Below are 23095 nucleotides of genomic sequence, written 5' to 3' on the forward strand. Positions count from 1 at the left end.
CGCCAGCTGACATCACGGTTGGTTTTCTCCTGTTTGAAAGGGAAGATCCCTCCCTCCCTCCGCTACTCAGGCCTAATTCAATAGGTAAAGCGCAAAGTCTGTTCATACCTGCATTGGTCTTTCCCTTTACGACATGTCAATCCTGGTGATGTATTTATCCGCATCCTTTTCTCCAACTTGCCTGCGCGTTAACCCCATTTGGCAGCTCACAAAAGGAACGCCCATCCGACTGACACACCTTTGTTCTTGAGTGTGTCATGCGAACCCAGGCGAAGTTGGCAACAAACAAAGCTGATCAGATGGAAACGCGATTCCTCCCACCGAATTTTGACTTCCTGTTTATATATTTGCAGAAAAAAAATCAGGGTTCCCACCCATAAGGCCCAGCCTGGCCTCAATCGACCTCAGTAAATAAAAACTTAACAATGTCACAAAGATCATAAACCCCATAATACTCCCTAGGGACCATCAAAACAATACTTGCACAACCGGCAAACTATACCAGGGGTGTGCAACCTTGGCTGGTTTAAAACTTGTGGACTTTTAACTCCCTGAATTATGGACTTTTAACTCCCAGAATTCCCCAGCCAGAATTCTGGGAGTTAAAAGTCCATAATTTTGGGAATTAAAAATCCATAATTCCGGGAGTTAAAAATCCACAAGTCTTAAAACGGCCAGGGTTAGGCCCCTCCTGTTCAACTCCCCTCAGCTAACTTGGCTCCCCATGTTGGCACCATCGCCCTGTATGGCATCCAAAGAGAGACCGAGCCCAAATCCCACTCTTCTAAAATTCCCATCGTCCCCAGCCGGCTGGTGGCTGTTTCCCAGGTGCTCTTCTTCGGCGTTAGGACCCAGTTTACCTCTGCCAAGCCAGCAAGCAGAAAAACCAGTTTGGGATGCCTCTCCCGGCTTCCGCTGGCATGTCCACACCTCCAGGGCTGCGGTGGGAGTTCGGGTGCCCGTCACGAGTAGGGGAGGCTGGATCTGCACCTGGCTGGACAACCCACCCCCTCCATGGGTTCCTTCGTGGGAGACAACAGGACCCTTGCCTCGGAAAGGTGAGTCCCTTCAAAGAGGGGGGAGGACTCTGGATGAGGGCCTGTTCTCCAATAAACTCGGGCTTTCTTTCTTTTCCATGGCCAACCCAGGGCCAAATGAATTCACGACCCCCCTGCAAGGTTGTAATTCCTCTCTAAGCTGGCACCTGGCCAGGAGATCCCCCCCCAACTCTTTAGATGGGAATTGTAGTTCAGCCGCACCTGGAAGGCAACCAGGTTTCCCCATCCTTCAACTCTTCTGTCACCTTTTCACGAGAATAAAACATTCGCTCTCCAGGTTAAACCTCCCTGAAATATAAACAGGCACCACCTCAATAAACAAGGTAAAAATCTACCTGTGCCCAGGTAGTTATCCAGCTTCTCTGCAAACAATTTTTAAAAAAGGAGGCTGGTGCCGGACGTCTTATTTTTATCATTGTGGGTCCTGCCTAAATTAAACATCTCCTTCCAGCCAAGCCAGGGACCTCTCTACTTTTCTTGAATACAAAAACAGTTGTTGACATTGTTGCTTTGAAGGAATCTCCCTCCTTCCTTCCTTCCTTCCTTCCTTCCTTCTTTCGTTTCCCCTAAAGTCAAAATCTCCTGGTGGTCTCCCGCCCACCCCGCTTCGCCTTCCCAATTCAGCTGTTGCTGTGCTTCCCCTTTGCGAAGCTTTTTGTGTAAAAACAAATGTCAAGAACTTTGCGTTGATTTTCAAAGGGTAGCAACCATCTCGCCAAGCCACGCCATAGATTCGTGCGCCCAGTTTAGAGGCGAGAAAATTTGGAAGGCTTCGCGTGCCTGGCCATTGTACCCAGTCCAGCCCGATTGTGGCCCAAAGAGTCGGGTGCGGGGGGGGGGGGGCAGATACCAATTCTGACACAGAAGAAGTCTGCTTCTCTTTCTGCAGGTGTGAACTGCAATCACAATCTCTGAACCGGTTCATTAACTTGACACCGTTACGTCATGTTTGCCTGCTGGCAAAGCACCTTTAAATTATCCCGGGTTTTTAATTTCAACCCTTCCAGCCTTTTGGCCATCTTGTTTACAAGGGGTTCTCCCTGAGTTACAGGCAACACTCGAGGCCTGTCTGGAAGGGGGGGGGGGCGCATCCGGCAAATTGACTAGCATCCTGTGAATGCATCCATCATGCACAGGATGAAAAATCCAGATTTTGTTTCCATTGCAGTGGTCCAATTCACATTCACACCTTATTTGTTTTCCTTGAGATGGCTCTTTTGCAGCTGGGCACCTATTTCCAGCTGTTTCGTGCCCCCAGGTCTGGAAAGGAAGGGCCTTTCCTTGTTGGCCTTTGAAGTTCAGCTGCTGCTGGAGCTGGAGGTTCTACAACTCTTGAGAAAAAAACCAGTGATTCTCTTTTTTATTTCTTTTTTTCTTTTTTTATTTCATTTCCCTCAAGCCTACCCCAAATTAAGGTTGTTTCTCTCCCTTCAAATGGATTTCCCTCTGGGTGTGGTTTCTTCTCTGCTACGCCCTTCGGACAGACGTAGATACATCCGTGCTCCCTCCGTCATGCCTTAATTACAGGTTGCGGCGCCCGGCAACACATTTTTTTATCCAATCTGGCAGCATTCCCCGGAAACTGTTGATCAAAGTTTAAATCACCTTTTGGGTGCCTGGAATAACCAACAACTAGTAAGCTAGGCATAGAACCTCCAGGTTTAAGGGCATTTTACCTGTGTGCCAGCTGCCTGGAAGACTGGGAGAGAGGACCACAGCCCCAGGGTCCTGCTTGGGAGTTTCTCAGAGGCAAATTGCAGGATTCGAGTGGGCATCCCCACAGGACCAGCTGTGCACTAAACCAGGGATCGCCAAAGTCGGCCACTTTAAGAGGTGTGGACTTGAACTCCCAGAATTCCCCAGCCAGCACAAAGGGGATGCTTTCCTCGCACTGAGCCAGGGTCAGACTAAATGACCTTCAGGAACCACTCAGAGCACCTTCCGATGGCCTTAATCCCTTCTCGGGGCCAACCCCAGGCATGAGCCAGGACGTAACCCCAAGCAGGCTGAGTTTGCCAGCCCTCAAAGCAAACAGAAAACCAACCTGCCTGCTTTAGGGCACTGGGGGGGGGGAGGAGGGCTGCCTCTGTACCGGTGAGATTGCAGCCTGCGATTCCAACAGGGCAGGTGGGAAATCTGGTCGCTCTCTTGCCTTTGCAGGCTTAAGAAAGAAGCCATGGAGGCGTCAGACTCGGCGGGGAACATCCGAGACCTGGAACTGAGAGAAGAATGGCAGGACGACGAATTCCCACGGTAAAGGGGACTCCGTGTTCAAGAGCAGTCTACCCTTGAACATTGGTGGTCAAAAAAGTTCCCTTGGCTAGGATTCAGGCAGACATCTCACTTCCCTCCTTCCCCCAATTCCTGCTGTTTCCCCCCCCCCCCATCCTTGATAAAATAAAACCAGATTGCTTAAATTGAAGCAAATTACTTGCACATTGTCATCTGTACTGAACAACGTTAGAGGGTTCTCTCTGCGTGGGAGCCCTGCTCGGTTCTGCTTAGAATCCTAGGGCTGGAAGAGACCTTAAAGATCTTCTAGTCCAGCCCCCTGCCCAAGGTTTGAGTCTTTATAATCCCCTCGGTAGATTGAATTGCCTTTATAGCTTGATATATTTCTTTATTTAGAGAATTTATAGGGCTGCTAACTACCAGTGACTCTCGCCGTATAGCTTTATGGAGCTACATAACGTCATAATCTGAAGGCTTTCTTTATATATCTGGATTCCTCCCCCCAAGTCAAGGGGTTTGGAGATCATGGCTTAGTTCCCAAAAAATCAAAATATCTTTGATTTTACAGCCCTTTGCCGGAGGAAACCTCGGAGGAAGATCTGGAGCCCTCCAGTTCAGAACTGAGTCCGGGTAAGATTCAGGAAAAATACTGCCCTTTGGAGCTTTTTTTCGTAGAGCCTCCCTCGTTCAAGGCACTCTACCCCCCCCCCAACACCCCACGTTACAATCCTTCCTTTCTCTGCAGTCGCCTCCAACACCCTGGCACTCTGCGGCCGGAGACACATGAGGAAGCGTCTCCAGGCCCCGGACCTCAGCGAGGGTTCGGTAAAATCCGGGGATCTCCCCGAAAGCACCCCGGACGGCAGCTTGGACATCAACCTGGATGAGCTGGAGACGCCTTCCGAAAGCGAGCTCCAGGAGGGCCTGGAGAGCGGGCACGAATTCGAATGGGAAGGTGAGGTCCCGAGTTCGAGTCTCAAGGAAGCTGATCTGCCATTAGATCCCAGCTGGCAGAGATTTGGTCCTTTCCGAGTTAATAAAACTGGGACTTGATGCCCGCTTTCTGCCCTCCCCATCCCCCCAGATGACCTCCCGCGGGCCAGGCGGGTGGAGGCCAACCTGCCGGAGAAATTCTGCACTGGCCGCGTGATGGACACGAAGGATCCCGACGGACGGGTCTGGCGCATATTCCTGGGAGACGAACACGAGCGCAAAGTGGATCTAAGCGCCATCGAGCCCTATACGAGGGTGATCTCCCACGGAGGTAATCCGGCGACCTACATTTGGAACCACCATTCCTGGTTTGTTAAACGGGAAGGCCGATTCTGATCCTGCGTGGTGATCTTGTCTCTGCCCTCCTTCCTTTTTCCCAGGCCATTACGGCGAAGGCCTGAACGCCGTTCTCGTTTTTGCTTCTTGCTACCTGCCAGAAAGCAGCGTCCCCAATTATCCCTACATCATGGAGAACCTGTTCAGGTAACGTCCCCCGGCCCCTCTACCTGAGCTGGGGGGGGAGAAGCTTGGAGGGGCACTTTGGAACAGAAACCTGCGTTGTTATTGTTTTAAATGTGGTAGCTAGGCCTTGGATTAGTGAGAAGTAAAAATAATCCTTCGGGCTGATTAGCTGGAAACATGGCTGATTTTCCTGCTCAAAATGCAAGTCGCATCATGCTGAGATGCTGTCATGGGGCAAAGCCCGGCAGAGGGTAAAGACTTCTCATCTGGGGTGTGTGTTTGTGTGTCAGCTGCCTGCTACTACAAGTTTCTCGTGTGTCTCTCCTCTCTGTGAACTGATCCTTAAAAAGGAGATTAGGGTAGACCTGTCTGTTGTTTTATGTGAAAGAAAGAAAGAAAGAAAGAAAGAAAGAAAGAAAGAAAGAAAGAAAGAAAGAAAGAAAGAAAGAAAGAAAGAAAGGAGAAAAAGGAGGGAGGGAAGGAAAGAAAAAGAAAGAAGAGGAAGATAAAATAAATAAGGGAGGGAAGGAGGGAAAAAGGAAGAAAGAAAGGAGAAAGAAAGAAAAAGAAAGAAAAAGAAAAAGGAGGGAGGGGGGGAAGGGAAAGAGGGAGAAAGGAAGAAAAAGAAAGAAGAAAGAAAGAAAGAAAGAAAGAAAGAAAGAAAGAAAGAAAGAAAGAAAGAAAGATTCTACAGTCTCCAGCTGTTATCTTTCCCTTCTGATTGTTCTGCTGCTGTGGGAGAGGATCAATTTGGCTTTTCTGCAAGGTAAAATGCAGGAAATGGACTCCAGCCTATTTGATCATTCCCTGTAGGTATATAATAGGAACTCTGGAGCTGATGGTAGCCGAGAATTACATGCTGGTGTGTCTGAATGGCGCCACTTCCCGGAGCCGGTTTCCATCTTTTGCCTGGATCAAGCAGTGCTATCAGACAATCGACCGGCGGTAAGAGGCGCAGCCGTGAGCATCTTCCAAATTAAGGCAATTTGAAGAACACACACCTCCCCCCCCCCATATTTCCGTTTTTTTCTAGAATTGCCTAGAGATGCTTGTGTTTTTTTGTTGGTTTTTTTGGTTTTTTTTAAAGGCTGCTTTTCAAAAATGAGCCCTGCTTTGTGCCTTTTAATGGCCATTTGCAGAAAGGGAGGCACAAAATAGGGAGCGGAGAGCATCGTGGGCTGGTTTTGGGGATAAATAGCATTTCAAAGCATCTTTTGATCCTGAATTCTTCAAGGTGAGGCCTTGCAGAAAGGAGTGTGGGCGATCATTCAGCTGCTTTGTCATCAAGGGCGCTGAACGGCACTCGAGCGCCCAGTGCCCGTCTCAAACAACAAAAGGAATCTGTTGGAAGATAGAAATGGGGGGGGGGAGACATTCTTTACAGAGGCAGAAAGTATTTCTCTTTTTCAAATGTTTTTTTTTTTCCCTCTGCCTTTTCTCCAAGGAATTAAGAGCCCCAATTCAGAGCCAAACTGGCTTTGTCTAGACTAGTGAAAAGAAGGACTTGGGGGTGACAGGATAGCAGGATTCCAATATTTGAGGGGCTGCCACAGAGAAGAGGGGGTCAAAGTATTCTCCAAAGCCCCTGAAGGCAGGACAAGAAGCAACGGATGGGAATTAACCAAGGAGAGAAGCAACCTGGAACTAAGGAGAAACTTCCTAACAGTGAGGACAATTAACCAGTGGAACAGCTTGCCACCAGAAATTGTAGGTGCTCCATCACTGGAGGCTTTTGAAGAAGAGACTGGACAAACCATTTGAAATGGTCTAGGGTCTCCTGCTTGAGCAGGGGGTTGGACTATCCACATTCTGATATTCTGCTCCAATAGTGAGGCAGGTAGCATGTAACTTTAATAAATAAATAAAAATTGACTGTCCCAAGACCACACACTGTGGAGGCAACTTAGAAAGCACGGTATCTCCAGTTTTACTCGGTGATATAAGCTTCTCTCCTCTCCCCCCCCCCCCGAGAAACAAAGGAGAAACAAAGCAGGATATCGAAATCCTGTGGCATGGAGTTCCACTGTTCCTTTCCTTTTTTTTTTTCCAGGCTTCGGAAGAATTTGAAATCTTTGGTCATTGTTCATCCCACCTGGTACATCAAAGCCCTGATGACAGTGTTTAAGCCTTTCATCAGGTGGGTGTAAAAGGGGCGATTGACAAGGTTGATTTGAAAAAAAGAGTTGCGTTGCAGCCACAAAGGTGGCAATGCCAACACAAACACACCCTCAGTGTCCTCCTTTCCCCTTTTCCAGTTCCAAATTCAGCCAGAAAGTGCGGTTTGTACAGAGCCTGGATGACCTGGCCCAGATTGTCCCCCTGCAACAGATGCATATCCCGGCCTGTGTCCAGCAGTGAGTAGGGTCTGGTTTTTCCCCTGTCCAGTTTGTCCCCCCGCCTGGAGTGCAAAACTCCCTGCCTTGCAAAGCCAGCCAGAGTGCCCTCTTCACATGCTCTGGGCAGACGGTCAAGCTTTGCAAACTATGAATATACCCTCTTTAGGGGCAGAAGACCCTCCACGCATGGGGTCACTGAACTGGCAAAGGACAGGGGAAGCCACAAAGGCCTGTCCATCAGGTCCAGCCACCTGGGTTGGGGAGAATGGAGGCTGGAGTCCAGCCCCTTCATCCTCCCTCAAAAGGCTTTATCGGGATAAGTGATAAATCAATTTTCTGAGTGTGAAGTGCCAACCGTCTCTTCTATTTCCCCTTTTCTCTCTCAGGCTACCTCGGTCCAGCAGCAGCTCCTGAGGCCCCCAAGGAGCCAGACCGGCTGGATGGCCTCTGGAGACCCTCCCACTCAACGCTTTCCCTCTGTCTTGCTATTCTTTTTAAACGGGTAGGAAAAGCAGTCCGACACGCCTCCCTGCCGTCCCCAGAGTTAGGGGCCGCCTCGCCCCCCTCCCAGGACGCCCGGAGCCCCCCCCGCGCCCCGGCAGCCCCCTCCCGGCCAGAAAGCGTGGGGGGGGGGCGCGAGGAGTGGGCGTCAGAGCGGGCGCCCCCCCCCGCCGCGTTCCAGCCGCTCCTTTGTTCGGCCGGCGCGTTGCCTAGCGAGCCCCCGACCCGCCCGGCGAGCGCCTCCGGAGGGTGGCGGAGCCCCATGGCCCCCGGGCTGGCGCTGGCGGGGCTGCTGCTGGCTCTGGCGGGCCGCTGGCTGGGCGCGGCCGACGGGACGCAGGATCTGGACGAGGAGGGGGTGCTGGTCTCGGCGCCCCCCGAGCTGCTGGAGCGGGTGCCCGCCGCCGCCAAGGCCACGGTGGCGGCCGGCTACGTCAACCAGGCGGAGGCGGAGGCGGCGGCCACCAAGGAGCTGCCGCAGCTGCCCGCCCTGCCCTCGGCGGCCCCCGCGGCCCACGGGACGGTGCTGATCGTGGGCGACACGCGCTACGCCTGGCAGGAGTGGAGCGCCTGGCACTGCAACTGCGCGGCCGGCAGCATGGCCCGCGTGCGCGACATCACCTACGCCGTGCCGGGCGTGCGCCTGGATCCCGCGCAGTACGACCTGCTGCGCTTCGAGCGGGTGGTCTGCAGCTACGCCGCCTGCGCCTGCAGCCGGCCCAAGCGCCAGTGCGACCTGCTGGCCCCCAGCTGCGACCTGGGCCAGGTGCACCTCTGCGCCCTGCGCGACATCCAGCGCGACCAGGACGAGAAGCGGCGGCGCTTCTGGGCGAAGGTCAACGGCGGGCTGAAGGCGCTCTGGCGCAGCCTGAAGGAGACCTTCCCCCGCGACAAGAAGGTGCGCCGCTTCCCCCCTCCCCGGCGGTCTTGGGGGCACTCCGCACGTGCTCAGAGGCAGGCTCCCCTTCCACTACTAGGGCCGCCCTCGGCTGGGGAGCTGATCAAAAAGTAGCTTAAAAATTTGGGGAAAGACACTTCCTGCTGATGTGGGACAGGGCACCGCAAGGTGATTTCCCCCCCCCCTCTGTGGTTTTCACAAAATCGCCTTTTATTCTATCTTGGTTTCTGGGTCAACCGACGTGCCCTCGTTCATACCTAACACCCAAGCTATGAACCACAGATGGCAAATTGCATCGGCCACGTTCACACATGCGGTTCAACCCGAACAAGCAAAATATCCATGCTGAATACCCTTCTGCCTTTCCAAGGAAAAATAAAATTTGGTTTTTCTGTCTGTAAAGGATAACAGCAGGTCTTAAAACCCCAGAACTGCAGAAAAAGTACTGAGTCAACTCCAGTCGTTTCTTATTCAACCTGCTTTTCCTGTTCACTTGTTGAGGTTTTGCTCAGAGCAAAAAGCCTGAATATGTATTTTTAAACAACCTTGTTGACTTTTGAGAACAGAATCTCTTTCCCCACTAATCTTCAGAAGTGTTCCCCCCCCCCCGCACTCCAGACACTTGAAAAATATGTCAGTCACTTAATTGGCATTTAATACTTTAGGCGTGTGCTTTTCCTGGATCAGAATATCCTTTCAAGCAAGATCTGTATTGGAGAAAAAAGGCAGAGGAAGAGAAATAAGAATTTTTGGACCTTCTCTCTTAGCCTGCCTCAATTTCCTGTCTGACTGGGGGGGGGTTGGACTAGAAGACCTCTAAGGTCCCTTCCAACTCTGTTATTCAATCACATTATCCAAGCTGGTGGAATTTGATTGCTTCTTAACACTGTTTCTTATCTTTTCAGTCAAAAACAATTCAAGTGAAGAGCAGCCACTGACCACAAGTTCGAAAGACGCCAGAGCAGAGCAAGCTGGCCACAGCAACACCGCCACCAGTCCATACCGTTCATAGAACCCCTGCCTGAATCCCCCCCTCTTCTTACAAAGCAAATGAGTTTATTTGCAAGAAATTGGAAGGACCCTTGGTTTGGGCAAAGAAAGCTGCTTTTCAGCACATAGCATTTCTCTCTCTCTCCCCCCCAGTGACCTTTAAAAAAAAAGGATTTTTAGCTTATCAGGCAAGAACTTTCCAAAGAGCCCCCCCCCCTCCTTGTGCTACAAAAACTTAATAAAATTCTGATTCCTACAGCCAGTTTGCTTCTATTGGATTGAAGAGGCATCTGAGACCGTTGGACTACACTTCCCATCCTCCTTGCCTGCATGGCCATGGGTTCTCCTCCAATCTCAGAAAATGCCCTTACATACATATATGTATGTATGTATGCATGTATGTATATATATTCTATGTATTCATCCTGAAACCTTTTTCCTTGTCTGGTGTTCATCTCCTTTGGTTGCAAATCTGATTTATTGCATTACAGCCAGTGAACAGCACCTCCTGTTAGGTCCTGACCTGGCTGCTTCTTTTCAAAAGCAATTCCCGTCCCTGATGAATTGTAAACACATCCCAGAAAAGACAGTCAAGGTAGCATTCCCACGTTCTCCTGGCCAAGAAGCAAATTTAGGAGGAACTGGCTGTCTGAATTCCTATTAAAATGCCCTCTTCAAAAAAAAAAGATTACAGTTCTCCTTTGCCATTTAATTTTGTTTTTCCAAACATACATTACACTCTGTGCAACACAGAAACATACGAGAAAGAAATAGATTACATAATTCTTCTGTTCCACTTAGCCTAGAAAAGATTTAAAAAAAAAAAAGACCAAACCAGCACAATATATCTCTCCCTTTCTCCCAGATTTCAGTGTCTCAATTGCAACATTATATTCAAATAATATATTTTCTCCTCCTTTCACACATACACACAAATGATAATTTTCTTGTTTGCAAAAAGAAAGAAAAAAGATAACTTTCTGGCTAATAAAAGATAGTCGAACAGCCCAGCTATTCTTTTCCCCAAAGCCATCCTTTTTAACCCCAGACCAGCTGGGCTAAAAAAAATATATAAACATGCCAAAAGTTCTATTTTTTGTTGTTCTTGTTGTTGTTTTAAACGTCGACCCATCAGCTAAATATTTGGAGTGAAAAAAAAAGATGCTTTTCAGGTAAGTTAAACTATAGATCCCCTCATCCACTGCCAACATTTGCTGGGAATAATGGGCGTTGCAATCTTCGGCTTTGGAAGCCCAAAAGATTTTTTAAAATGGATAGCTAAACAGCTATTCCACTTGGAAAGCTAACTTTTGTCTGGTCAAAAGAAGACAAAAATGGACAGTTTTAATTTTACATCTAGCTGTTTTCCCGCCGGAAAAAAAAGGAAAAAAAATATCAAACTTGATTGGCTTCTAAAGGTTTCCTCTACAGAACTGACCTGCTTGTAAGGAACAAAAGAGACACAGAAAAAAACCTCTTTTTACGACCCTGTAATCCCTTAATTTGAGTAGATTCGGGGGGGGGGGGGGAGACTGGATGGAGCTGAAGACACCAAGAGAAAATTGTGTGGGTTCCGCTGCAGTGGGAATCAACTAAGGATTCCCAGGCTCAGCGGGGGGGGGGGGGGGCGTCATGTGGATTCTGCAACTCCAGTTTCAGAGGGAGAATAAAGAAATCCCACAGAGAAATCTCACACAACCTCAGATATCAGGATGCTAAAAAACCTGGAATCTGAAACTTTTTTTCTCTCCTCCAGGCTGGATCCTCTAAAAGTCTCTTTGAGCGAGAAGGGAAGCATGGGAACGCAGGAGAGTCAAACCTGGGAAACAAGTGTTATCAAAACAGCAAGCTTTCCACAACGTTGCCTCCACATTTTTTTATACAAGCCTGGCTGGAGAAGAGAGACACACCAGCCATGTTCAAACAAAGATGGGACTTTTGGATAAGGGTCCCCACTGAGCCTCTTCCAGACAAAACACTCTCCGTGGGATACTTTCTCCAGCCGCCTTTTACAAGCTTGCAGAGATGTGGTTTATCCTGGTGGCAATTTTGCCCCCATCTCCCAGCTGTCCATCTGCATGGGTATGTGTGTGTGTGTGTTTGCTTCAATCCACGAAGGAAAGGGGGCAAATTCTTCCTGGCTGTGGGAGTTTGAGGAATGGAGCCCCTCGGATCATCTCTGGATCCCAACGTCTTTGCCAACCTGCGGGGTATGTGTGGATTTTTCTGGATCCCCATTTGGGCAAAGAGCAGAGGGGGGTCGATTTAGGACAGAAAGCTTTTCAAGGAGAAAAGCCACTTAGAGTCACTTCGAACTGCAAGGCAGGCAGCAAATAAATTTGACAGGTAGGCAAAAAAATGCCAAATCCAGCCTGGACATCTGGCTGAGTACAAGACAAACCATAATAATAATAATAATAATAATAACAACAACAAATATCACAAGCACCGAATTGCTGTTGGGTTTTGATCCTGCTTCCTTGAAAAAATCAGCAGTCACTGGAAGATGTTTTAGCACCCCCTGCCTCGGCCTGGGGGGGGGGGGCTATAAGGAATCCAGAATGAGATACGGCAGCATCAGGAGGGATTGTTCTGCAAGATGGTGGCCCCATACCTTAATAGCCTCCAGAATGTCTTGTGTTGTGGCCAGGATACATCCTGAAGAATAAAATCCAGTGGAGAAACTTCTGCAAAAACACCACAAATAATTCAGTCTGTGTGGTGGGTTTATAAAGGAGCCAAAACAAATGGAAGCATCGTGGGTCGATTCTGGGTAAGGAATCCTCAATTCTTTGCAAGGTTGTACCTGTGCAAAATTGTCCCCACCCTGGGGGTGGGTACCGCTGAGCAAACAATGCCAGAAAGGAACAGTCAACTGGGCATGTGCAGAGTGATGGATGTTGGGGCTGTTGCTCTTACAAAATTTTTTGAAAAAGGATAAGTTACACGGTGACTAATTCACTCAACGGTTTTGAGTTTGGCAACCCGTTTCGACAAGACCCAACAGAAAATTCAAGTGAGGCAGAAATGCTCTTCTTTCTTTTTCTCTAACGATTATTTTTGTAATTAATTAGCCTGTAAGAAAAAAAAGAGAAGAGGATAAACATGAAAGACTCTGTCCCTTTACGTTGGCGAAAAGGCATAATTATGAAAGGGGAAAACAACAACATTTGGACAAGCCTTGCGAGGGAGATGCCCCTAGCGCGATGGTCCTGAGGATTTAAAAGACCGGCTGGACGGGGCCAAAATGGATCCAGGAAATCTTTAACTTTCTCCCCCAGGGGCCAACGAGTCAATTTTCACTCATTATTTTATTTATTAAATTTTTATGCCATCCCTTGCAAGATGATTCTGGCAGCTTAGAAGTTACAAAACAGGTAAAAGTAGTTAAACTGTTCACACATTAAAACTACGCCGATTAAAATGTTACAGTATTTAAATACAAACTCCCAATTCTTCAGGGGATGCAAACCTCGGTGCCACCTTTTGCGGCACCGTTGCAAATAAAGTGGCTAGTCCTCATTGAGCAGTTCCCGACGGGGGAGTGTTTCGACGTGGCTTTCGCAATTCATTCCACACTTACACGGAAACGGAGGAAACCCTGCGCGAGGTTATAAAATGTGGGAATTGCTCCAAGGTCTTTCTCGCCCACATTTGGATCTCATTTCCTGGACGGCTCCTGACTGCAGGAAGAGGGGAAGAGAAAAGAAAGAGAGGGTGAAGACCCGTCCTCAATGTCTACCATAGCTTTAAACTCCCTGCGCTTAGAAATCTAGCCTGTCAAGGAAAAGCATTTTCGTCTCAACTGCTAGCCTTTTACCTTCGGGGCATTTCTGATTACAGGTTGTCCTCGACTTACAATAATTCATTTAGTGACTGTTCGAACTTACAACAGCACTGAAAAAAGTGACTGATGGCTGCTCTTCACACTTGCAGCCTCCCCGCGACCGTGCGATCAAAATACAGACGCTTGGCAACTGACTCATGATGGCCGCAGCGTCCCGGGGTCAAGCGATCCCTTTTGCGGCCTTCCAACAAGCAAAGTCAACGGGGAAACTGGATTCACTTAACAACTGGATGGCTGACTTAACTGTGGAGATTCTTTTAACAACTCTGGCCAGGAAGACCATAAAAGGGAACAAAATTCGCTTAACCAGCATCCCACTTAGCAACAGAAATTGGGGGCACTAAGTTGTGGTCGTAAATCAAGGACTACCTGTGCTGTACTCCCCCAGATATACAGCCCCACAAAGCCACCGACCCACCGGATTAGACCACCTAACGGACTCCGTTAGACTTTGGAAAGTAAATTCCACAAGACCAGAATAGCCAGCCTCCAACCGTGGGCACAAATTAAAGCTGGCATCTTGGCCAACGAGCTCGTAGCATGTCTGAACTCCGGGATTATAAACATTCCGGCCCTTTGCCAGAGTTTCCGGCTGTTCAATAAGCAAACTCAGCTGCCTAAAGAGATTCCTCCCCCCTCCCTTTTTTTCTACGTTCCCGCCCCCCCCCCAGGACAGCAGCTCTTGAGATTCTTGGATTCCAGAGCCCTGACGGAGAATTTGCGCAACAACCCTTTGGTGTGTGGGAAGTGATTCCAGGCCAGGGAAGAAAAATCTCTCCTCCACCACGTCCTTTTCCAGTTGACGCTGCCGCTGCAGAGTCTCCAAGGCTTAAATTTTAAAAAAGGCAGCACTTCCCGGCAGGGGTCAAATCCTGCACGGAGCCCAGCAAGCAGGAGAACTGTAGGCAGGCTGAGCCAGCCACGTCACACAGCGGCAAAACAGGCAAATGCCACGTTTAGGATCGTGAGTGGATCTTTGGAGTGGAGGCCATCTGGCATCTTGGCAAACGGAGCTCGTAGCATGTCTGAACTCCGGGATGATAAACATTCCGGCCCTTCCCGAAAGAGGATTTTTAGACCTTTAAACCTGTGGAGTTCAACTCCCAGAATTCCCCAGTCAGCCATGGGGAATTGTGGGAGTTGAAGTCCACGAGCCGTAAAAGGTGCCAAGGTCGGACTCTTCTGCTTTACCGGGGGGAACCAGCGCACCCCACTCTGCTGTCCCCTCCGCCGAGGATTAAACAATTTAGGCTGAATTAACCCAACCCACCCCTTCCGCCTCAGACCCTTCCCCACAAAGCACGATGACTTGATCCCTGACTGATTTCTAAGGATCCTCAAGCTTCTTTGCTTGGCAGCCCTGTTTTAATGCCCTCTCTGGGGGGGCTCCCAGGATTTAACAGGGGACCCCCTCCCTGTTTGGCCCAGCTTTGATCTGGAAGAATCCGCGACTTCCCAGGAAGCAAAAACGGGCGGAAGCCGTACCACGGCAGGGAGGCCCTCGTTCACCATGTCGCCGGAACCGATGTGCGTGAGGTGGATGAAGTTCATGGGCTCGCCGATCATGCTGCGGTCAATCCGCCGTCTTTTCCTTTGCTGCTGGGGAACATGGGACCACGGGAGATTTGGTGAGGGGAGGAAGGAGGAAGGGAAGACTCACCCACCCCAGCGAGGACCCCCCTGCCCGGCAGGCACCATCCCCGGGCTGGGAAAGCCAACCCAAGGTTGCCCGAAGCAGGACTCACCGGCTGCGCCTTCTCCACCACACAGCAGCCCAGTTTGTGCCAAAAATCACTCATGGTGAAAGTGGCTCCCAGCTTTCTGTCCGGTGGGGACCAACAACCTGCGGACAGGCGATGAGGACCCCCTTGTCCAGCCAGAGACCACACTCGGCCGTGTGGCGTCCTGGGGGGTTGGGAGCGCTGGAGAGACTTTCAGATGGCGAGGACGCTGATGCTTGAAAACCACCTTTGGAAGAAGGAAAAGGACAACCTCAGAGGAGGGGGAGGATGGGTGCGGGGTGGGGGGGACAGGGAAGGAGAGAGAATGAAGACAACTGAGTGAAAATTAGGGGAAAGGAAGGAAGGAGGGGGAGGAAAAGCGGAAGAGGAGGGAGGAGGAAGAGACAGCATGAAATAAAAAATGAAAGAAAGAAGGAGAGGAAGAAGAAAACAATTACGTCAACAACTAGATCTCCTTTCTCGGCCCCTGGTGAAGGTCAGCCCTCTGGACTCAGTGGGGCTGGGATGGTCAAGGAGAGGAGCCAGGAACTGTCCGCTCGGCCGCAAAGGCCGGACATGCTGCTGCCCAAGTTTGCCAAGCACTTCGGGGAAGGTGCCCCACGGATCCCCCCAGCTTTTCTCTTTCGAAACGCGGCCTCAGCTGACGAGTCACCCTGCGTGGTGCAGACGCGCCTCGGCTTCCTCTCACAAGCCGGGCGGGGGGGGGGGGCTCAAGAGGAGGAATGGTTTTTTAAACAATCATTTCAGATAACAGGAAACCACAAGGAGTTTCCATAGAAGCAGACTAGAGGCATTTAAAAAAAAAAAATTGCACAAACACAAACGCACAAAGCCTCCACTTCCTCCTTGCGAATTAACCTTGCCCGGAAAGTCCTTGGAGGTCATCTGTTCACACCTTTCTTTTTGTGTGTGTGTGCGTGTGTGTGAAAGTGATGACAACCTTTTGGGAAGTTCAGTTGCGAGAGATCTGGAAAGGCAGGCCCCGCCTTCTTAGGCTGCTAAGATTGAAGGGGCCCCTGGAGGGCATGAAGACTGACCCTCCCCGCTGGAGAAACAGACACAAGTGACTTTTGGGGACCCCCACAAGACACGTCCACGTTTTCCTAGCAGCAACACGGAGATGGCTGGTCAACACCTTCTCCCCCAATCCTTCCAGCCCTGAGGTTCCTGGTGGTCTCCCAGCCAACCCTGCTTGGGCTTCCCAAGAGTAGCTGCCACCCTTCCTGGGGTCCAAGCAGGCTGGCCTCCTGCCCTGCTCGCTGGGCCAAAGGGGAGACCCTCGAAGCAAGAGTTAAATGCTGGGATTTTTCTGCCTTTGGGGGATTTTTTTTTAAAGGAAAAAAGGAAACAAAAGGGGGAATTGGTTTGGCAGAAAGAGCAGGAGAGCAGACCGGGGATCTTCCTGCAGAGAGCAAAATCTGATTTTTCCACGATGTGGGATGGCCTGCTGCCAGCTCCCAGCCGTAGCCGGCGAGACCCCCGCCAGAGGCGAGAGGCCTGATGGGCACAAGGATTCAGGCTGTGGCCGGACAGCTGCCGGGCCAGAAAAAATGACTCAACGAACCGACGGATGGCTGGGCTGCTGGGGGGGGGAGAGGTGGAAGAGGGCTTTGCAAAGACTCTCACGTCATTAGGGCCTTCCCAGGTGTCTCTGGCAAACAAGGTCAATGGGGACACTGGATTCGCTTTAGGACCCTGGGACTCGCTTATCAACCAGCGCCGAAAGTTCATTGAGAATGTCCTTGTGACCTGCTTTCTGAGCCTTTTTGCCATAGGCTAAGTCAGGGGTCTGCAACCTTGACCACTTTAAGACTTGTGGACTTCAGCTCCCAGAATTTGGGTCCCCTGATCTCAGCGATGCGGCGACCGTCGTTAAGTGTGAAAAAGGGCCCTACGTCCCTTTTTTTCAGTGCCGTGGTAACTCTGAACGGCCACTAAATGGACTGTTGTGTAAGCCGAGGACTGTAAGAGACAAAGAAGCACCGAGCCTGGAAGAAACCAGCCAAATAAGGAATCTGGATGGGCAGGGAAGGCTGTCCGCCGTGCACACGCTTGTGTAAATTGGTGTGGCTTCGCAGCGTCTTTTCTCCGCGTTGCAGCAGGAGCAAAACAACCGTTCTGAGCGTTCGGGGCAAGACCCAGCCTGTCCCAGACATCGTCGGTGGAGGAACGATGCAGCTTGACTCAGCCCTGACTCAGCTGGGCCAGCTGGAACCACCGAGAAAGCAGGAAAAAGTGGAGGACATTCCCAGAACTTTCCCACCCTGCAGCCGGAGAGGGGAAGAGGACCCGCCCCCCCCAAGTGCATGGGGGGGGGGCTTGCCATGTGCCGCTGACCCAACTTGAGGGTCGAAGATTGTTTGCTTCGATGAATGAGCGTGGAAGAAGAGAGTGGCTTCCTGCAGCTGGGCGTTTGGACTACAGGTCCCATCCTCCCCACGCAGGGCCGGATGTGAAGAGGATCTGGGATGGCCCTGCCTTTGTGAGAAAAGTGACTTGCCCTCATTTTCTGGGATGTTTTTGCAACTTCCTAGTCTACTTTCCTGCCCCAGCCTCTCCTGGTGGTATCCTTTCCAACGCCAACTTTGCTCCAACTGCCAAAGTCTTCAGGACACAGCTCCACAGAGGTCTTGCCTTTATCTTCTCCCACCAATTTTATTTTTTTCCATAAAAACATCTTCCCTCAGATAGTTAACCTCCAGACTTTGCATGTCTCTGAAACAGAGGCCATCAAGCAAAATCTTCCTGGTGTTTTGCATAGGGCGGCCGATCAGCTGCCCACACAGGACGTGTTCAAACTCACGGGGTGCCTCTAGGTGCAGCGCACACCTGCCAGCAGCCGGCCTTGGGAAGGGAGCCGCCGTGACCAGCCAACCTTGCCAAAATGTGCAGGCCGTTTCGAAAGGAAGTGACGGTGTCCTGTGTGCAGCCGGAGACGGCTGTGGTTTTAGTCAGGTCTGTGGCCTCTTCGCCTCACAAGGGCTAGAAACGTGAAGGACATTTGGCTGGGCAAATTAAAACAGGTGGGTTTGGGTGGCACCAGTGGCCGCCTGCAAATTGAAAGGACGACTTATCCCGTCACGCTGGGATAAAATGCCCCACTCTTGACCCAGTGTTTTCAGCTTGCAACTCGTATTTCAATGCCCAATCTGAAAGGGCTGGAAAATCAGAGTTAATTATTTACCAAGCAGACATCCAGAAAATGTAAAATTTCTGCCAGGTAAATTCCAGTGTTTCCTAACCACCGTGATTCACCAGAGCCAGTTCTGAGAATATTCTTGACAACAGCCTAGAAAAAGTTGTTTTTACAGCTTCCAGGTCTATACCGCGACCCCGGCATCTCCTGGTGGTCTCCCATCCTCATTCAGGTTCCACCCTCTCCTCCTGGAGCAATTGTGTCAATCCATTTCTCCTACATTTGTGTAATAAAAGGCCGAAGGAAAATCCTGTCCCAGCTAAGCAAAGCATTGAATATTCTCCACCAGGAAGGTCCTTTTTTGGGTTGGTGGTATCGTTGTCCTTCACATCCTGGATAGCTCAGAGCACCCAGCCCCACACTTTCTCTTCCCCACAGTTGTCGCTGTTCTACGTAATTTGTGTGTTAAATTTCCTTGAAAGCTGTTGCTACCAAGCCATCCTGTGGATAAATCCGTTTCCCTTTTTCAAAAACTGGAGGCATTTTGCAAAAACCTTCACCCCGCTTCTCCAAGCTGGTGCTCCCGAACAACCGATGGGGATGATGGGAACTGGAGTGTGCTAGGAATGCCGGCACAAAGCAACTTCTCAGCAACAGTCCCAAGAAAATGGGACAGCCAGAGAAAGCCTGGGACGAGAAGTGAGGCTTTGTGTCTTCTCCAGGCCACGAATCCACTGTGGTTTTGGTGGGCTGCCATTCTTAGCCTAGCGGTGCCATCTGGGCTTGGGGGATGGGCAGTGGCAGCCAGATGCCAAAGCCTGTCCCGGGGCAGATGAGATGTATTCCCTTTGCGATGTGAGAAGGTGCTCTAGAGAGCACCAACGCTTGGAGTGACAACAATTCTCTGGATTTGCTCCGGAAAAATATATATATCACAGGCGGTGTGGGGTTTTTCTGGTGCTCTTGAGGAAGCTTCCTTCGCCCGGTAGCAAAGTTTGTGGTTATTTTTTTCCCCTCCCGTCCGCTGGCGTTAATTGTTTCCCCGAGATTTATAGGCTGTTTTCCCAGGCCCATTGTGAGCGGCAGGCTCCCTTCCGAAGGCCGTTTTTTTTTCCCACAGGCCAGACGCCAATTCCAAGGCCTACATACGGCGGCAGGAAGCCTCCCGCCACACAGAGGTGCAAATGGAGAACCTCCATGTCAGGAGAGAGTCCACCTGCAAATACCAGCCTTTGCCTCTTCAGGGGGATTTTCTGTCCCAGTTGGAAAAATCTCTCAGACCTGGCCATCTCCAAGGCTTGGAGAAACAAGCCATGCCTCCATCCCAGGCCAATTTCCCCCCCCCCTTTTTTTTTCTCCAATGATTTGAACCAGGCTTATTTTTCTGCCGGCCGGTGGCATCCAGCATGGAGGCCGAGCTCCCGTTGGCTCCTCCAGCCAGGAAGCGCCCAGCCTCCCCCTGGCTCAGCTCATTGTGCAGAACAAAAGGACCCTTTGTTGCAAGCGAGCGGGGAGGGGGAGGAAGATCCGCGGCTCCGAAGGAAAAGAGCCTTGAATCCCATCTGGGGAGCGGGGAGAATTTCCTCCGTGCATAGAAGAAAGGATTGGCGGCTGTCTGGCCCTCCCAGCGGCCAGCTGGCCAAGTCATCTTTGCCCCCTGGTGATGTCATGGGCGCAGCCATCTTTCCTCACCAGCCGTAGAGAAGCACTTTGCTCTCCTAGACATTTTCTGGGTTTCCTGGGAGTCCCCATCCCAGCTCAAACCAGGTCTGACTTTGGCTTATAAGCTAAGGAGAAGGACTCAGCCAGCAGTTGGCTAGGACTGTCCAACAAATTCTAAGCTAGAATTCATGGTTTGTAAGTCAAGGTTGTTGTTGGGGGTAGAAAACTGGAAGGAGGATTAGATATGTTAGCCACTTGAGTTATTTACAAACTTAATCAAGATTTGGGAAATGCCAAGGATACCTTGTTAAAAATTCTGTTTCAAATTGTAGCTGAAAGCGAATTTCGAATACACAAATAAGAAATTAGTAGCCATGCCAGTCATAACAATGAACAAAAGCTTCCTGTCTAGAAGGATGGTCTCTGAGACAGGCCACGGCTTGCAGCAGAAAATATGATGAAGTTTGCAGTGGAGACCCCTGAGCCCTTGCACACGCATGTTACACACATGTAAACACGTGTAAACGAGGACACTTCCACGCCTGCGGGTTTAGGTTTGACCGTGCAGAGATGGGATGTAGAGAAAGGCAGGGCAGTTTTGACAATTTGGGAAGATTTCCTTGCAAAATATCCACTAAGATCTCAATACACCACACACACACAAACACAAACACACAACACCAATGATGGCATTGGGGAGGGGATTTACATTGCCCCCTTTCGGACTCTGAACCTGTCACTAGGAAGGTTCTCCTTTCCAGCGCCACTTTCTTTTTTAAATCTATTCTTTCGAAAATCAAAATTTCTCGGGATAATTTCCATGCCGTTGCCCCACCCCCAAGAAGGCAGGAAATGCTTTCTAGATGTTTTCTATATATGTATTTTCTAAAGTTTGATTTTTGCACAACTCAGGAGCACTGCATGTGCGTCCAGGCTTCCTCCAGAGGAGGCTGCAGCTGGAGAGAAGCCGGGTTGAGGGCCCGACGGGGGGGGGGCGGTGGGTGGGGGGGCTGCCGAAGGAGGCCTGTGCCGCCCTGAAGACTTCCAGCCCAGCGGTTCCCTCTCTTGAAGCCGCCCGAACAATGGGGCTGCTCCTGAGTCAGGGCCGTAAAGGAAGTGCAGAGGGGTGGAGGGGGCAACATAAGAGTTAAGCAGAACATTAAAGTTCCTTAGGAGACTTTTGCAAGATTCTTTCCAAGAAAGGGGAAAGACAGAGGTTTGGGGAAGGGGAGGGGGACGGGCTGGGGGTGGAGGGCCTGGATACGCTCCCCTGTGTCCTTGCTAAAATAACAGAACAATGCACAAAGCGTAACTGCAATCAAGAAGTTGCATTCACCACCTCTGCCATGCCGCAAACTTTTGTAACTCGAAAGAACCCGGGGAACCAAGGTGGGTGGGTGCTTGACTTCCCCAACATGAGGGTCTCCTGGAGGACCACAGGACCCATCTCCCCACCCGCTGGGCCCGAGTCCTCCTTGTGCTTTCCAGCCGTTAAGAACCAGCCATAAGGGAGGGGAAAATGGGGTTTTTACATTCAGCCAGCCTCTTGGAAATCCCTCTCCCTGTGGGACAAAATCAGCCCCATCAAGCTAACCTCAGTGGGGTGGCAAATAAGCTTTTTCACGTATTAATCGGATTTTCACACGTTGCCACCGTGCTGGGAAGCGTGGAAAATGTTCCAGAAACCGAAAGCTGAGTTTTTGGGCCATGAAAGTGTTTCTCAAACCATGCTGGATTTCATTGGGCCAAAGTGCCAGTGGCCCCAGCTGGTAGGCAACACGGAGAGGGAAATTCAAGCATGCTTTGAAAAAGGGGTGGGGGAGAGAAACAGCCCCATTTCCGGCCTTTTCCTATCTCCCCATTTCTTCAGCTGGGAGATTTGAACCGTTTTTTCCCCTCCCCAAGGTGTCAGAGTTTTAAAAAAAAACTTTAGATCTTTGCAAGGCAACAGAGTCCCAAATGAATAGGGCCTTTCTTCCGCACTGGAGGAATGAAAGAAGAAATTAAACGCCTGAATCAACCGGACTTTCTCTCTCTCTCTCTCTCTCTCTCTCTCTCTCTCTCTTTTTTTTTTTTCTTTCTTTCTTTTCCTTCCTTCCTTCAAAAGTGCCAGTCTGGGGAAAGAAGCCATTCCGAAGCCAAAAAGGACCCTGTTTTTCTAAAGGGAATGAAAATCGCCTTTTTTTCCTTCCCGTGCCTGTCTCGCAAACCGTGTTTGTCCAAAGAGGCGAGGGTGGGAAGGAGGGTCGGGAGAAACCTCAGGTGCGGAAGAAGAAAGAGCGACTCACCTGAACTGTCCAAAGAGAAAGAGAAAGAGAGAAAGAAAACTTTGGGGGTCCGGAAGAGTTTCGCGCAAAGTTTGGAAGAGGTTGGAAGCCCCGAGAAGGCGGCTAGAAAAGCCAGCCGGGGTCTCCCTGCCCACCAGGCCTCCTCCCCTTACCTGCCCTGCTGGGGGTCCCGGGACGGTCCCTTCTCCCTCGGCCGTGCCTCCTCTTCCTCCTCCTCCGAGCGCCACAGCAAACCCACATGGAAAGTTCTCTCTCCGTGGGAAAGCAGGCTCCGCTCGGCTCCTCCGCCCTCCTGCTGCCGCGGGTAGAAGGAGGAGGAAACGCTCCGGAGGATTTCAACAGGCAGACCGAGGAACACCGCCCCCCCCCCCCGCGATGATTCAACCCACACCCGTCTCCGGACTCGCGGGAGCGGCTGCTGCCAACTCTGGCAGGCCCTGGGCACTGCAGCCCCACGGCCGGAGGCCTCGCAGATGTGGCCGGCTCTGGGGGGCTGGGGTGCCCACACTTGCTGCTGTGTGTGTGTGTGGGGGGGGGTTTATACTGGCTTGGCCCCTCTACGAAAGGTGGCTTTGGGGCAGAGGGGCTGGGCTACTGCGGCTGCCGTCCCCAGGTGGAGGTTTTTAAGAAGAGACTGGGCAGCTCTTGGTCTGGAATGGTGTAGGGTGTCCTGCCTGACCAGGGGGTTGGACTAGAGGACCTCCAGGGTCCCCTCCGACTCTCTTAACCTATCAGATGCAGCCTAATCAGGGTGTTTTCACCGGGAGAACCAGGATTGACCAGGCTTGACCTGCCTGGGACTCAGATTGACAGGTGACCCCCCCTCCCCTCGTGGGAGAGGGCAAACCAGCTGCCCACCATCCTTTCCCCAACCTCCCCCCCCATTCTGTTTCTCAGAAGCCAGAGCAATCCATGCCTCCTTCCCTAGAGACCTCACCCCCCCAGGCCCC

At 50.9% G+C, this 23095-nt stretch overlaps 3 protein-coding genes across 5 annotated transcripts; 2 read left to right on the plus strand and 1 right to left on the minus strand.

The window, feature by feature from the left end:
• The first annotated feature begins 899 nt into the window (after positions 1 to 899).
• Positions 900 to 7610, plus strand: BNIPL (BCL2 interacting protein like). Its single transcript, XM_039363219.1, has 10 exons — positions 900 to 1058; positions 3219 to 3311; positions 3859 to 3920; positions 4036 to 4245; positions 4375 to 4554; positions 4664 to 4766; positions 5559 to 5690; positions 6796 to 6882; positions 7001 to 7099; positions 7468 to 7610. Exons 1-10 carry the CDS (start codon positions 1015 to 1017, stop codon positions 7493 to 7495), a joined length of 1038 nt encoding a protein of 345 aa, XP_039219153.1. The 5' UTR covers positions 900 to 1014; the 3' UTR covers positions 7496 to 7610.
• A 198-nt stretch (positions 7611 to 7808) lies between these two features.
• CUNH1orf56 (chromosome unknown C1orf56 homolog) lies at positions 7809 to 12171 on the plus strand. 2 transcript variants are annotated; one of them, XR_005559113.1, is made up of 3 exons: positions 7809 to 8480; positions 9386 to 9867; positions 11227 to 12171. XR_005559113.1 is itself a non-coding variant. In XM_039363220.1 (2 exons), exons 1-2 carry the CDS (start codon positions 7845 to 7847, stop codon positions 9416 to 9418), a joined length of 669 nt encoding a protein of 222 aa, XP_039219154.1. In that variant the 5' UTR covers positions 7809 to 7844; the 3' UTR covers positions 9419 to 10441. The 2 variants fall into 2 exon arrangements, 1 of the variants encoding a protein (XP_039219154.1); XM_039363220.1 differs by lacking the exon at positions 11227 to 12171 and having other exon boundaries at positions 9386 to 10441.
• Positions 10165 to 22504, minus strand: CDC42SE1 (CDC42 small effector 1). 2 transcript variants are annotated; one of them, XM_039363223.1, is made up of 5 exons: positions 22298 to 22504; positions 15063 to 15285; positions 14803 to 14916; positions 13054 to 13153; positions 10165 to 12545 (listed from the first exon to the last, which is right to left on the minus strand). In XM_039363223.1, exons 2-4 carry the CDS (start codon positions 15114 to 15116, stop codon positions 13082 to 13084), a joined length of 240 nt encoding a protein of 79 aa, XP_039219157.1. In that variant the 5' UTR covers positions 15117 to 15285; positions 22298 to 22504; the 3' UTR covers positions 10165 to 12545; positions 13054 to 13081. The 2 variants fall into 2 exon arrangements, with proteins under 2 accessions (XP_039219157.1, XP_039219158.1); XM_039363224.1 differs by having other exon boundaries at positions 14803 to 14913; positions 22298 to 22493.
• Positions 22505 to 23095: the final 591 nt, after the last annotated feature.

This window comes from Crotalus tigris, unplaced genomic scaffold (genome assembly GCF_016545835.1).
Source record: "Crotalus tigris isolate CLP2741 ecotype Arizona unplaced genomic scaffold, ASM1654583v1 scf7180000019553.37968852642:3898890, whole genome shotgun sequence".
NCBI lineage: Eukaryota > Metazoa > Chordata > Lepidosauria > Squamata > Viperidae > Crotalus > Crotalus tigris.